The sequence below is a fragment of the Mustela nivalis genome (genome assembly GCF_964662115.1).
Source record: "Mustela nivalis genome assembly, chromosome: 17".
NCBI lineage: Eukaryota > Metazoa > Chordata > Mammalia > Carnivora > Mustelidae > Mustela > Mustela nivalis.
The window spans coordinates 44,781,019-44,794,760 of record NC_139036.1 but is presented as its reverse complement, the minus strand read 5'-3'; the positions used below and the strand labels follow the sequence as shown (position 1 = coordinate 44,794,760).

Below are 13,742 nucleotides of genomic sequence, written 5' to 3'. Positions count from 1 at the left end.
CAATTTTGAATTAGCTCTAGAAATCACACTGAAACTATGTTACATTTACAAATATTAAATTTATTATAGCTAGAACGAATTTAATTGTTCTCAATTTTGGCCACCATAGCTCCGTTTAAGGAGGGGATTTTTAACAGAAAAATGCATTATAACTTGGTCAAGTTACTTACACATTTAAAAAAAAAAAACTTCTAAAAAGGAAAACAGAAAAGCAACCCTTCAGTTTCACATAATTAAAGAACAGGAGAAAAGCACGCAAGCTACATCATAGCTAAATTTACCAAACCAACCAAAGCCGGGGGGGATTTTCTCTTCTGATTATTGTCATAAAAAGGTCCACTGTCTTATATACACATGTGTATAATGTTACATTCCATCACTGTAAAAAGTCCCCTTTGCCCCCTCCCCCAAAAAAGTTTCAGTCTAGTCCCCAAACTTGGACAGCGGCGCTCGCTCCTGCTGCCGGTGCAGTTCGTTCTCCGTCAGCAGCTGGAGGTTCTCGGCGCGCAGCCGGTCCAGCTCTAGCTCCAGCTCCCGAACACGCGCGTCGTCGCCGCCCAGCCGCTTGCTTTCCAACCGCAGCCGGTTATTCTCGTCCTCCATGCGCGAGAGGCACTTCTCCAGCTCCAAGTACTCCTTGATGAGCTCCTGCTTGCTCATGTTCTGCAGACTCTCCGCGTGGTACCGCTCGTAGGTCTCCGAGAAGTCCCGCTGCAGAAACTCGCTGCCGTCTCCTCCCATCCCGTCGCTGCCCCCATCCTCCTCGCCCGCTTCTTCCATGAAGTCCTCGTCGCTGGTGTCGTCGGATTTGGCAGCGGCCCGCTTAGGGTAGAGACCGGTTTTGAGATCCGGCTCCTCCTGGTCGTGATCATCCATGAGGAACTGCGTTGTGTTATAGGGTGCGACAGGCTGACCCTTGGCGAACATCTCAGCTCGAATCCTTGAAGCTCGCAAGCTCTGTTTCTCGTCGAACTTTTTCTTCTCTTCCCAGGTCAGCTTGTAGTACGGTTTCCAATGCCGCTTCTTCTTGGAGGGGCGTCTCCTATGCTTTTTCTTGCCCAGCTGTCTCTGCTGCTGTCCCCACGCCTCCTCGCCCCCTGCAGCAGGAGCCCCCAACTTGTTGGCCTCGGAATCATGACAAGGCTGGGCGAGAGACTCGGCCTCGGGCCTCGGTTCCCCCGCAGCCTCCGGCGGGGGGGCTCCGCTAGCGGACAAGTCGTCCCCATTCTGGCCCTTCTTGCCTGCTTGCGGACAGCTAGGTTCTGGACGGACCAGGGTCTGCAGGGGAGGCGGCTGCGGCTCCAAGCTCCCTTCCCCCTCCTGCCCCGGACGGCCACCCAACTGGGGGGACGCTCTCGATTGCCACCTACTGTCCTCCTCGGGCACCCGCTCCTCCGCTCCTGGGGGGCGATCGGGGTTCCGCTCATCATGAAGAGCAACAGCACCTGTACAGTTGCTAGTTTGAGGCTGGTGCTGGTATTCTGACAAGAGTGGCTCGGCCATGGCTAATAGAGTCCTCTTCTCGAAGTTTGAAAAATTTTGGCTGTAAGTCCTTAAGGAGAAGAGAAGGTTTCCTTTCCTTTTAAAAATGTCCAGCAGAGTCCTCTTCGGTCTGTAATTCCTGCAATGACGCCTTTAGCCAGTCCTTCTGTAAACAAACTCCAATTGCAACTTGGGAGAGTTCAAGTCAGTAAAGGGTTAAGTGCCCACAGCGCGGCCAGCTAGCGGGTCCAAAGGGGTGCAGCAGCAGTAACAGTACGTAATGTGCAAAGGGGGTGGACCTCAAGCCTCTCCGCAGAGCGCCCCCACAATCGAGGAGTTGGTGGGCGAGGAGATGAGGTTAAGTCCAACGGGTTAAACCCAGCCCCGAAAGGGTTAAAACTACCCGATGACGCTGCCTCCGAGGGCCGAATCCACAAAGGGTTAAATCCCCTGCCGCAGAGCCCACAAGGGGTTAAAGTCCCAGAGCCACCTCCTCCCACTTCCACGGGTGTCGCTCCAACCCGAGCTCCCAGTTCCCTAGGCCCGGCCGGAGCCTCAGCTGAGGACAGACAAACTCATCTCCCCCTTGGCTCGATGCTCGGCTCTGCTCAGATCTCCACCGCCTCCTCCTCTTTTCCTCCCTCCCTCCTCCCCCCTCCGACAGCAACTCTTCCGCCTCCTCCCCCCAACTTCCCCTCCCAACCTGCCTCTCCACCTGCCAACTTCCAACTGCTGTCTCCAAGCCCTCTGCGCCCCTTTTATATAGAAGCCTGTCCGCCCCGCCCATGCGCATGCGTAACGGAGTCCCCAGGTCAGGAAGCTGGGAGTCGTAGTTCCCATCCCTCAGGCCCGCCGTCCTAGCGCGCCGTGCAACGTAGCCAATCCCAGAACGCGCAGGGGGCGACTTCCAGGCCGCCTCCTTCTATCTCATAGCCCTCGCTAGAGAAACGTGGGTGACCATTGGCCAGGAGTCGCACGTCTCGCCGAAGAAGGAAAGCCAATCGCAGAGAAGATGGGGCGGGCTTTGGGCCATACCATTCTGCTTCAGGAATACGAGAAGATTCGATGGCCTCTGGGGGCCTACACAGAATATTTTTATGAAAAGGTGCGTTTTAAAGGGTATTATCGTATTCTTTCCTCAGCGGAAGTGTTCCGAAGGTTATAAACATTTGTTAGCTAAAGCAAAAATGGTTTATCCCTAAAAAGTAGTCCCTACAGTGTAAAAGAAGATTAAATCCTATAAAGAGAGATGTTGGCCTTTGGCTAATAACTCTCGATTCTTAAGATTACAGGAATGGGCTGCAAGATGTGTGTAGTTAATGCCTGGGGCTGACATTTGCGGAAGGATATTGTGAACGCATTTTGTATGCGTATGAAGAAGTAAACAAATGAAGAATAAAAAGTGCCGCCTTAAAGGGACAGCGTGACTGCATTAGCGCAGCAACCTCGGACTAGGCCTCGGAGGATGAGAAGGCAGGTTCGAGTCCCGGGTGACTTACATCCTCTGGCCTTGGGACCGCTGGACAAAGTGGCCGAGCCCCAGCCCAGGCCTTCTTTTTCAGGGCCGCGGCCGCCCGAGGACCAGTGCAAAACGGTGGGCCGGTGGGCCGTGACCGAGCCTCTTGCCTGGGTGGGGATTCAGGAAGCGCAGGGTGCACCTGGGGCTCTCAGAAGACCTGGGGTGGGAAGCCTCGCCCCCAGGGCTTCAGCTTCCCTCTAAGAAAATGGCCTCCTGGGGCTTACTTGGTCTCTTCACTTCCGAGCTGACTGGGAACATTTCCTGAGCTCGGACAAGACAGTCTGGGCCCGCTGATGGACCTCTTTGGGGGGAGGCGGGGGAGAAGGTTCAAAATTAATCCTGAGTTTAAATAATCAGCCATGGCTAGCCAAGAGAGAAGGGCTCTTCATCAATTGGCGCTGGGCAGCACTGGGAGGGAACGGAACCAGACGCTTCCCCAAAGAGGAGGTCTTGCCTAGAAATGAGGGCAGGGGAATGCTGGCCCAGGACTTTGGGGGTAGACTCATGGGATAGGGAAGGTGACATAGTCTCCTTGAGAAAATTCTCCAGATTCCAAGCTCCAACCTGGAGAACAGGGTCCTGGAGTAGCAGCCCAAACTCTGCTCTACTCATTTAGGCCTAAAATCTCAGTGTAGTAACAGACTCTCCCTCTTGCCACACACCCGTGACCCATTCATATTTCTTAATAGCAACATCTTACATTCAGACCTCTTTCTAACGTACAACAATTCTTTACGCAGGATCACTTGACCCCACCACAGCCCAGTGAGTGAGGGTAGGAATGATTGTCTCCATTTTAGAGATAAGAAATCTCTGAGACTATGAGAAATGAAGTGACTTGTCCAAGGTCACATGACAACTAAGTGGCCATTCTTGCTAGAATGAAGGCCTTTGTGACCCTTGAGTTATTTTTCTTTCACAAAAAAATTATTTTTCTCAAGAACTTAGGAATTAGTTCCTTTCCATTTCCAACAGCTTTAGCTTAGTTAAAGCCCTCATTTCTTCATTTAGTAAACATTTGTTAGGAATAAACAATGATGAATAAAATGCCATCCTTGCTGCTCATGGACAGGCCATTAAACTACTCTGAGCCAAAATGACAAATGAAGAAAATCCTGGCAAAGACCTTGTGAACCAAGCTGCTCAGGAGTTGGGAATTGTGGACAGGATTCGTGGGGGACATGTCTTCTTGGCTTCCTCAGAAGGATGAAGGGTTTTCAGGCCCAGTAGCATGAAGAAGGGCATTCTGTAAAGAACAAACACGGTGTCCAAAGAAAGGACTCATCCAGAACTCAGGAGTGGTTTCATGGGGAAGTGGTGATGCGTATGCCCCAATGGAGAAGCAAGCAAGAATGCCAACTGTTTTGAAATTGACCACTCCAGTTTCTGGGCTTCCAAGAACTCCCTGCATCTGGAAAACGCTGCTGTTCTTTGTCCTCCTTCATCAGTCAGTCCTGTGAGCAAGAGCTGCCCCTCACACTGAGAGCTCCCTGAGGAAAAGAGGTTTTGCAGAGAACTTGAATGGGAGTCAGAGATCTCTTTAACTCCTAGAGGACTCCTGGGTACCCTCATTCAGGGGGATTGAGAGGTACAGCTGAGCCCAGCCACCCTCAGTTTACTGGAGAGGGCTCATCTGTCACATGTGGGGAATGGTGGGCAGAGTGATAGGTTGTGGAATTCTAGAATTCCGTCAAACAAGAGGCCAGGCACCTTGATAATAGCTGAGTTTTAACCCATTGCCAAGCATTTTACATGATATGGGCACGCCTGGGTGGCTCAGTCAGTTGTGTCTGCCTTCCAGTCAGGTCATGATCCCAAGGATCCTGGGACTGAGTCCTGCATGGGGCTCCCTGCTTGGGGAGCCTGTTTTTCCGTTTGCCTGCTGCTCTCCCTGCTTGTGCTCTCTCTGACAAATAAAATATTAAAACAAAAAACCCAGGACTGCCTTAATGATAATCTTCATCCTTATTTCACAAACAAGGCAACCCAGGTTCAGAACAGTTAAGGATCTTGCCCCAAGTCCCACAGCTAGTGTACCCATTCCTGCATCCCCAGCATCACTTTGGCCCCTCTCTTGCTCCATCTGTAACACAAGGGTTTATTCAGTCTCTCTGCCCCTGGACCGGACCATAGAGCACCTGGGCTGGTGTCAAGGTGGGGACGCCCTCCCCACCTTGAGAGGAGCACTGACAGAGTGACTGAGGCTTCCAGTGGATCAAATGATAGCCAGCCTTGGTAGCGGTCAAGGCCAGGGGCTAGGGGCAGATAGACGGGAACTCAGGAGTTTAAGGGTCTCCAAGAAGGGGCTTTCAGAACTGTTTCTTCCTCATCAGGGGGAGGGAGGTCCTGGGGCCCTGGCGGTGGCAGCTGCAGGGGCCCAAGGCGCTGCTGTGGCCCTCTGCTGTTGGGGCCCTTGGCCAGAGGCCTCTCCCGCGCTGAAACTAGAAGGCGCTCAGAGTGGCGGATTAACCGAATACGGGCCACTGCTGGGGGGTGGGAGGGTAGCAGGGCGAAAGGGGAAAGGGAGCGACAGGGCTGTCGCAGACCACAGGGAGACCAAGGCCCGCAAGGCGGTGAGAAAAATAAGCGGAACCCGAGCAGCCGGCGGCACCCACAGTCTGTGCCCACGCGGGCGCTCTGCCCATCTCGACGGGGGCTCCCGCGCCCAGCCCCGCCCCCACTCCCCAGGGCGGGGCGGGGACTAGGCCCCCGCTGGGTCTTGGCCTTCCAGAAAGTTCCCTGGGAAAGCCTGAGCGCGGAGGTCACGGGCGGGGGCACCGGGAGCGAGCAGCTGTGGAAGGGGAAGCGGGCGGTGGGCACTTCCGGGGCGGGGGGCCCGGGGCCCCATGCCGGCGGCCCGCGCTCGGGACAACGAGCAGCCGCCCTTCTCTCCGGGCGGGGATGGCCTCCCTCTCCTCCGCACTACCCTGCTCTGCTGGGCGCGGGGCGGAGCCGTGCCTTGGCCCCACCCCCGGTGACAGCGGAGGGCCGCGCGCCCCTCCCTCGGCCGCTCCGCCCGCTCTCCACCCCTGCCCCCCTCGGCCCCGGGCCCCTGTGTTCCCGGCTCCCGAGCAGGACTCTCGGGACTGTCCTGGGGGCACTAGGGGAAAGGCAGGGAAGAGGCTTGTGCCTTACGCGCCCGGACCCGGCTTCCGGCCTCACTCCATGGGGACCCAGACAGTAGAAGATTAAGGTCTTATTTTATTTAGTGAAACATTCATTTGTAAGTGAATCTTCCATGAAGATGTCCTGAGTGTGTGTGCGCGCAGGGGGAGGGAGGCCGGCAAAACGGAGCTCACTTCCCTCCCCTCCCCCCCCAACTCGGCCGGGCCTCCTGGCCTCCCTCCCTCAGCCTCTCAGCCAATCATTCTCACAGGTCCCAGCCCAAGTCCCAACTCGCCCAAGAGCTGGCCCTCCACCGGGAGAAACTGGGGTGGGAGAAGAGTCAGGTGACCCAGAGGGAGGGGAGGGCAGAGGCTGAGACCGGGCAGCCCCGCCCCCGAGTCACGGCCAACCCTGAAGCGGGGACGTGCACCACTCCCACACCCTCCCCCGGGAACCCGGGTGTTTGGGTGGGAGGGGAAACGCGTCTGTGTGAAGTTGCGGGGGAGGATGGGCTCTTAAATGCCCCCCGCTCCCCGCCCAATACGGGAGCGGTGCGTAGGCAAACACTGGTTGGGGGGACAGAGTTAATGCTGTTCCTCTCCTAAACCCTAGGAAGGCTCAGGGCACAGCAGGACAGGGGGCTCATAGCCACCTCAGTTGGCTGCAGAGACCCTTCCACTGAGAGTCACCTCTTCTGGGTCCGAAACTGTCGGAAGAGCCACTGGACGATGAAGGGCCACAGGAGGAAGAAGAGCAGCGTGGGACCCGAGAGCCTGAAGGGCCATGGCCGGGCACTGGGCGGGGTCCTCTGCTGCCAAGAGGGAGGGAGTCAGGGGCCAGCCCAGGCTTCAGCACCGACTGGGGCCTCTTGAGGAACCTGCTTCCAGAACTAAGTGGGAGCTTCGTCTGGGGGACCTGCCTCCCTAAGATTGTAAGAACTGGAGCAAAGCAGGCACTACACCCAAATCTGCAGAAATCCTGCAGTTCCTAGTGGGTCCCTGACAGCCGACCTCCAGTTCCCTCCCACATCCTCCTCCCAGGACAATCCCAGGTGCCGGAGAGACTGGCTTCTAGGTTGTCTCTTCCGGGCCACTGTTCGTATGGCTTGAATGCCCAATATGATAAAGGATGTACCACATATTTCAAACGGTGCTCAGATTTTCGTTTCTCAATATAATTCTCTGCTAAAAAGAGCCAGGACTCCTTGGAGAAGTGGCTAATTCCAGGTCTGGAGCAGGGAAGGTCGAGGTGAATGTGGGACATCTTGTACCAGAAAGCAAGGAAGCTTTTAAAGATTAATGAGGTCACGTTATGAGAACGTAGGATCCAGCTTGAAAGGGTCTCCATTGACCAAAATTGTGACAATGTAAGCATCTCAAAGAATTAATTTCTGTTGATTGAAATACTGAATCTTTAAAATCCATTAGTCCGTAATGATATGCAAAGAGAAAGTTGGAAATTTGTCACTATTGAGGTAGCCGTTAAATCAACTCCTCACTTTAAAATAGGTAATTAAAAAGGAAGAATTAAGCCTTTATTCTGCCTTTCCATAAGGCACTGAGCTTCAGGGAAATCCTGGATGACACACTATAGAAAAGTGACACCTAAGATACGATAAAGGAATAATAAGGACGCCTGGGTGGCTCAGTTGGTTAAGCAACTGCCTTTGGCTCAGGTCATGATCCCGGACTCCCGGGATCGACTCCCACATTGGGCTCCCAGCTCCACACGGAGTCAGCTTCTCCCCCTGACCTTCTCCCCTCTCATGCTCTCTCCCACTCTCTCTTTCTCAAATAAATAAATAAAATCTTAAAAAAAAAAAAAAAGAAGAATAGAATTTAAAAGTCAGTATGTTTTTGCCCGAATAAATTATTGATCCAGGCAAGGATTATCCATCAATTGTCAAAGATCGCAGGGCCAGTGGAGTGAATGGGGGAGCTGGACATTTCCTTGGCTCCAACAGTGATGGGACCCAACTCTCACCCCTTCATCCATGCGAGTGGTCCATGTGAGAATCATTCATGGCAGGACATCCACACCTGTGTCCCCCTGATGTGAAGAACATCACATCTGACATAATCTGGTCACGTAAACTTAGCCAGCCATGAGGATGTCATCGGAAAGACCCAAAAAGGAACATTCTCCAGGACCACAGCACTGGCCCAGACCTGATAAGTCAGTAGCAAGGAAGCAGGGCAGGTGTAGATGAAAGGAATCTTAAAGGACAGAGGAGCCCATTGCAGCACGTGCCCCCCGGGGACTGGACGGACAGAGCAGCTGGCAAAGGCCATTTCGGGACTACTGGGGAGATTTCAGTTTGGAGCAAGGATTTGATGGTATGAAGGGCTTGGGTGTGCTAAATCGTTGTCGTTTGGGCTAGGTAGTAGAATGTTCTTATTTTTAGAGCTGGAAAACCAGCTCTTTTGGGGTGGAAGTCTTTAAAATCTTCGGCATGTAAAATTAGCTAAATAAAGGTCATATTAATGAGAAGGCCTCGAAGGGGTGGGCCTTGAAAGGTGAATCTGAGGCAAAATCCCTACCCCCTGGCTGCCACCCACGGTGTCAAGGGGGTCAGGGGTCACTCAGGTGAACCCGCACTTCCAGCAATTCATCAGTCTCCTGCCCCCATGACCCCAGGCGTCTCAAGAACAGGCCCACTCGGAGTCCACGGTGAGTCCCGGCTTCCGAGGGAGACAGACCTGGGGCGACTCCCAGCTCCATCACTTGGTGTTAATAATAATGGTAATAGTATACAGTGGAGCCCATTGGAGACGACCTTCCTGGGGAGGAGTGGTGGTGGGGGGGCATTATCTCATTTAACCCTCACAGCAGCTCTGTGAGGTTCCTCTAGGCTGGATTATTATTAGATTCCGTTTTCTCTCCTGTAAAAGGGAGATGAAAAGCAAACCTAGTTCATCGGGTTGTGTGGGTTAAATGAGATAATGTTAAGTCCTGTGTTTGGCACTCAGTAAGGGCTCAGGGAGCTGATGGTGCAGGTGCCCCGGAGCCCAGGTGTAAGGGGCAAGCAGATCTAGAAGTAGAGGGGAGAAAGGGAGGGGTGCACGGGCTGAATTGTTTGGGAGCAAACCCTAAATCTGGGTCCTGACAAAGGGATAACAGGGACCTCTAGCCCCCGTGCAAACAGCAGGCACATCCTGGCTTTCCAGACTGTTGCAATTAGACCTCCTGGTCAGTTGCTCTTCCGGCAGAGGGAGGTAAGAGCAGGAAAGTAGGGCCCTTCCCACTCTCCTTTCCAGTCCCCTGGACTGTGCTGCCTGTGATAACACACAAGCCACACCACTCTCTGCAGAAGTCAGAGATGTGGGCAGCTGGGGAGTTAGGACAAAAAGACGGAAGTGGCTCCAAGAGGGCCCTGGAGTAGAGACCCACGGCATTCTGCCTCAATCATGCCCTGGGCCTTGGGGGAAGCTCACCTGCTTCGGGAGGCCAGACATGCTCTCCAGGCTCTGCAGTCTCGCCTGGACGTCCTGCATGCTTTCTTGCAGTGCCCGAACTGTCCCCACCAGCCACGTGTCCAGTTCCTGGGGCCCCAGCATGCTGCCCTCTGCCCAGCACAGACACACAAGGAAGGGGACTCAGGAAGCAACTCAGCTAGGTACAGGATGGTGGCAGGGCAGGGCAGGTCTGGGGCAAAGTAATACTAGAGAGCAATCCCTTGGAAAGTGCCCCTCTTATAAAGTCCATCCGAGTGGCTGAGTAACAGGTTCCCACGGGTTTAAATCCCAGCACTGCCACTTAGCTGTGTGACTTTGGGTAAGCCAGAAACTTCTCTGAACCTCATTCTGTCATCTGAAAATTAGGGGAAGAGGACATTGCCTTCACAGGGCGGCTTACTCAGAGGAATAAAGAAGATAATATTTATGAAAGTGCCCCTTAAGAGGCATGCCACACTGGAAGTTCTAGAAGGAGATAAAACAAAAATCACTGTCCTTTGACAGTCTCACATGGGAAGAGGACACAGAGAGGGGGCCGGGCAGGGACTTTGCCCATCCAGGCTGGTGTCTGGCTGTTTGGCAAATGCCCAGTGCCAGACTTTGACCTCTGCCCCAAGAGGGCAGTCAGGGGAAAGCCAGAACCAGAGGGAGAGGCAGAAGGGGGTGAAGGGTTGGCAAGGGCTCACCTCTCTCTGCACAGATCCTGGAGCTGTTCCGGGTGTCAGTCTGTCCTTCAGGGGCTTCCTTCTGCTCTGTCCACACCTGCTGAGATGAGGCACAAGATGCCAGGGTGGGGGTCGAGCAGCCGGGGGGACAGTGGGGTGGGGAAGGCAGGGAACCAGGGGTCATCTCACCAGCTCAGGCTCCAGCTGCTCCAAGGAATCACAGAAAACCTCAGAGTCCAGGTCCCTAGGTGACTGGGACTCTGGGAAGGGAGAGAGGTAAAATTAATGACAAAAGGGAGGCCATGGAAGAAGGAGAGGGGTGTGCGATGGGACAGAGGCACATGTCCAGGGCACACTAGAGACACTGCCACAAGACGCAGAGATGGGTCCCAGGAGCGAGGTCCCGGAAGTGGAATCCCAGAACCTGCCCCTGGGCCTTTGCACGGACAGCAGGTCTCAGTATCTGTGGGCATGGGGTGTGGCACCCAGCCTCCTCCCCTTACCCACCCCATTGAAAGCCCCCCACCCACCTCTGTTCTTGGTTTGGCTCTCTGCACCTCCTGCCCAAGCACTGACCTGGACTTGGGGGTGCTGGTTCCCTGGGGAGGCAGGGAGGCTCAGGGGCAGCCCCAACATCTCCATTCAGGGCCTGCTCTCTCCAGCCTGCTGAGACACAGCACCCAGAGGTGGGGGTGGGAAGAGTCTGGTGCCTCCCACTGAGACTGGCCCCTGCTCCCCATCCGTCATGAGCTCTGAGACCCACTCTATCAGAGGCACTGGTTGGACTCCCTACAGGGACATCACCTGGGGCCCTCTGCCCTCAAATCCCCCTCCAACTGAGCAGCAGCCCCCTCCGCCTGGACCTGGGGAAGTTCACTCAGCACTTGTGGTGCTCACAGCCTGGAGGCCTGACCTGTGACCCTTCTCAGGAAGGTTTCCGGGGGCCTCGGCATATCAGGGATCACCTGGTACAAGGGCTCGAAGTAAGCAAACATGTCCTCTGCCACCTCGCCCAGGGGCACTGTGTCGATCACCTGTGGGGGAGGAGGTCTGTTGGGTAGGGGCTGGTCCCTCCTACCACTGTCCTCCTATCCCCCCTTGAGCTGGATCTCCTCTGCCCTGCTCCTGCCCTGTCATGCCCCTCCACCCTGTGCCCAGTCAGGGACCAGAGACAGGCAGGACTGGGGACAGAGCACGAACGTGGGAATTCCTACAGGTGTGTCAATGTACAGGAAACATAATGGGGGTCAGCCCCAGAAGGGCAGAAGACAGGCCACCTAGCTGGGACCTCGGGGACAGAAAGAAGCCCGAGGCCTTTCCCTACCTTCTGTGCCACCAGCTTCATCTCAGTGATGTAGGCAGACATGGCCTCCTCCCTGCTCATCTTGCCCAGGCTGTTCCAGGCATCCCTGAGGGCAGAGAGCTGTGAGAGGCTGGTTGGCAGCTGAGGCTTGTTTGCCCTGCCGGTAGGGAGCTCACCACTTATAGCGTCCAATTGGGTCCCAGAACCCGGGCCGGGGGACCAGGCAGGGTCCCATGGTAGCTTGCTTGTAGTAGCTGTAGAATCTCAGCATCTCTTCGTAGGACGGGCGGTAAGAGCCTAGGCAGGAGGGTGGGAAGTAGAAGGCAGAGCATCACCCCTAACTCTAAGAGAGTAGAGACAGCACCCCTAACTCCAAGAGAGTGGAGACAGACCTGGGGCCACTCCCAGCTCCAACACTTTTGGAGGTTGGGGGAGAACCACCCTTGTAATGGGCAGAGATGGCGAGATGAGATCCCCAGAGTAGCCCAGTCACGTACTTATCTGCATCAACTGCAGGGACCCCAATCTTGTAGACCCCCAAAGGCAAGTCCCCGTACCCTCACCATTCTTAGGCAGGTTCTGAATGACACGGACAGCGGCCTGAAACTGTTTCTGGTAGTCCGGTTCTGGGCTTTCATTCTCGGTACCCATACCCAGTGGCTCCGAGCTCAGGGGACCCACTTTTGAGTGATTCTGCAAGAACAAGCCTCCGTGTGAGCAGACCTCCACGGTCCACTCTGGCACACACCTCCGGACGCCACTGATCACTTTCCAACGGGGCGAGTTAAGCTCTAGACCTGAGTGAGACACCCCGGGAGGTCTGAGAAGGCTACTTTCCCAACCCCAGGGGAGCGTGGGTGGGGCCAGAGTGGGCGGAGAGGACCCTGGTGGGTGGGTGGAGGCAGGTGCCACGGGTCTCTGTCCCTCCCTCCGTAGATGCACTTCTCCAACTCCTAAACAGGAGAATGGGCAAGCCAAGAGAAGTCAGGGCGGGGTCAACAGTCTCCCTCTCTGGTCCCCCACCCGCTCTGCCCTGGGGTCCCCTACCCCAGCCGCTCGGCTGTCAGGCACTCACCCTGCAGCGCCCACTACCCGGACTTAGGTCCTTTGTCGCCACTAGTCGGAGGCTTCCGACTGACCTCCCGGCCCAATCTGACCGGGATGTGGACGCAGGGGGGAAATTTAAACCAATGAGAAAGCCCGTTTCAGCTTCTTTTACTATACCCCAACCACTCAGCGTTGTCCTTTCAAGATTATGCAAATAGTTTAGCTGTGCGTTTCCCAATCAGCCGAGGCGTATCCGCGGGCCGGCTCCCCAACCTTGTGGGGACCATAGGCGGGAGGAGGCGCCACCTGGTGGACATAGTAAAACGACGCAGAGTCCTCGCGCCCCCTGGTGGAAGCCTGCGTCGTTCAGCTGAACCCAGGACCTGCAGAACCGACCCACCCAACTGAGTTCCTCAGGCCCTTCTAGGCGTTTGGGATAAAAATAAGGGAGTCATGCCCTGGAAGAAGAGGGGGTCCTGGAGGGGTTCTGCATGAGGGGCATTGAAAGCTGAGTTTTGGAATGCGTAAGTGTAATCCAAGAGAGGAATGAGGAAGGTCATTCCTGGAGGAAGGAATTGCAGGACCAAAAATGCAGAAAGAATATCCCGGGAGGGGTGAGGACCGAAACCAGGATGCTGGATCTCTCGGTTGAGGATATCTGAAAGTGGTCTAGAGCAAGTAGGTGGCAAATCTAGGTCCTGAGGAATTAAGCTTTCTTTTTGAGATGCCATGCTCTTGGCCGCCGCCGAGGGGCGGTGTGCGCCCGGCTCTCCGCACCCAACCTGGGTCAGCTGCGGCAGACAACACTAACACTGTTGGTCTTCTGCCATCCCACCCTTCGAGCACAAATATTCTGATGGTGTCACATGAGACGGCCACTGGGACTCACACCCGACGTTCACCCACAGGTTGATGTCAAGGACACCTACACAGGGCACGGCGGCCTTCCCCGGGGCAATCGAAAGCCCGCTGCGGCGCCAACCCATCCAAGCTTCTAACCCAGAATCGGAGTTCAGCCGGGGATTCTAGACTTAGTGCTTCCCCATCTTCTCCACTTCGAGACTTCTGAAACGGAGGGGCCAACACCTGGTCTGGCGCGGAGAGGGTTAATCCTATGACGTCATAGCCAGAGCCTTGCTACACCCACCCATCCCTTCTCACTCCCC

At 55.2% G+C, this 13,742-nt stretch overlaps 3 protein-coding genes across 11 annotated transcripts; 1 reads left to right on the top strand and 2 right to left on the bottom strand.

The window, feature by feature from the left end:
* Positions 1-39: 39 nt before the first annotated feature.
* Positions 40-3,261, bottom strand: HEXIM1 (HEXIM P-TEFb complex subunit 1). The gene has a single exon (XM_082706414.1). The coding sequence runs from the start codon at positions 1,501-1,503 to the stop codon at positions 424-426; it is 1,080 nt and encodes a 359-aa protein (XP_082562540.1). The 5' UTR covers positions 1,504-3,261; the 3' UTR covers positions 40-423.
* Positions 3,262-4,095: 834 nt separating this feature from the next.
* Positions 4,096-12,681, bottom strand: ACBD4 (acyl-CoA binding domain containing 4). Of its 9 annotated transcripts, none has more exons than XM_082706401.1 (10): positions 12,605-12,681; positions 12,093-12,222; positions 11,706-11,826; positions 11,551-11,635; positions 11,140-11,260; positions 10,803-10,889; positions 10,416-10,486; positions 10,248-10,326; positions 9,541-9,671; positions 4,096-4,247 (listed from the first exon to the last, which is right to left on the bottom strand). In XM_082706401.1, the coding sequence occupies exons 2-10, from the start codon at positions 12,178-12,180 to the stop codon at positions 4,200-4,202; spliced, it is 831 nt and encodes a 276-aa protein (XP_082562527.1). In that variant the 5' UTR covers positions 12,181-12,222; positions 12,605-12,681; the 3' UTR covers positions 4,096-4,199. The 9 variants fall into 9 exon arrangements, with proteins under 9 accessions (XP_082562527.1, XP_082562529.1, XP_082562522.1 ...); XM_082706403.1 differs by having other exon boundaries at positions 10,248-10,323; XM_082706396.1 differs by lacking the exon at positions 4,096-4,247 and adding an exon at positions 6,185-6,917.
* Positions 4,336-8,934, top strand: LOC309852199 (uncharacterized protein; the record flags this gene model as incomplete). Its single annotated transcript, XM_082708496.1, has 3 exons — positions 4,336-4,347; positions 5,271-6,224; positions 6,719-8,934. 2 exons carry the CDS (start codon positions 4,336-4,338, stop codon positions 6,183-6,185), a joined length of 927 nt encoding a protein of 308 aa, XP_082564622.1. The 3' UTR covers positions 6,186-6,224; positions 6,719-8,934.
* Positions 12,682-13,742: the final 1,061 nt, after the last annotated feature.

What these genes read in the sequence shown, in the direction of transcription:
- ACBD4 (XM_082706396.1), bottom strand. Translation starts at nt 12,180, where the DNA reads ATGGGTACCGAGAATGAAAGCCCAGAACCGGACTACCAGAAACAGTTT. An exon ending in CCAATTGGACGCTATAAGTG is followed by an intron (nt 11,636 to 11,705) that starts GTGAGCTCCCTA and finishes CTCTGCCCTCAG; the next exon opens with GGATGCCTGGAACAGCCTGG. An exon ending in CTTCCTGAGAAGGGTCACAG is followed by an intron (nt 10,890 to 11,139) that starts GTCAGGCCTCCA and finishes GTGTCTCAGCAG; the next exon opens with GCTGGAGAGAGCAGGCCCTG.
- HEXIM1 (XM_082706414.1), bottom strand. Translation starts at nt 1,503, where the DNA reads ATGGCCGAGCCACTCTTGTCAGAATACCAGCACCAGCCTCAAACTAGC.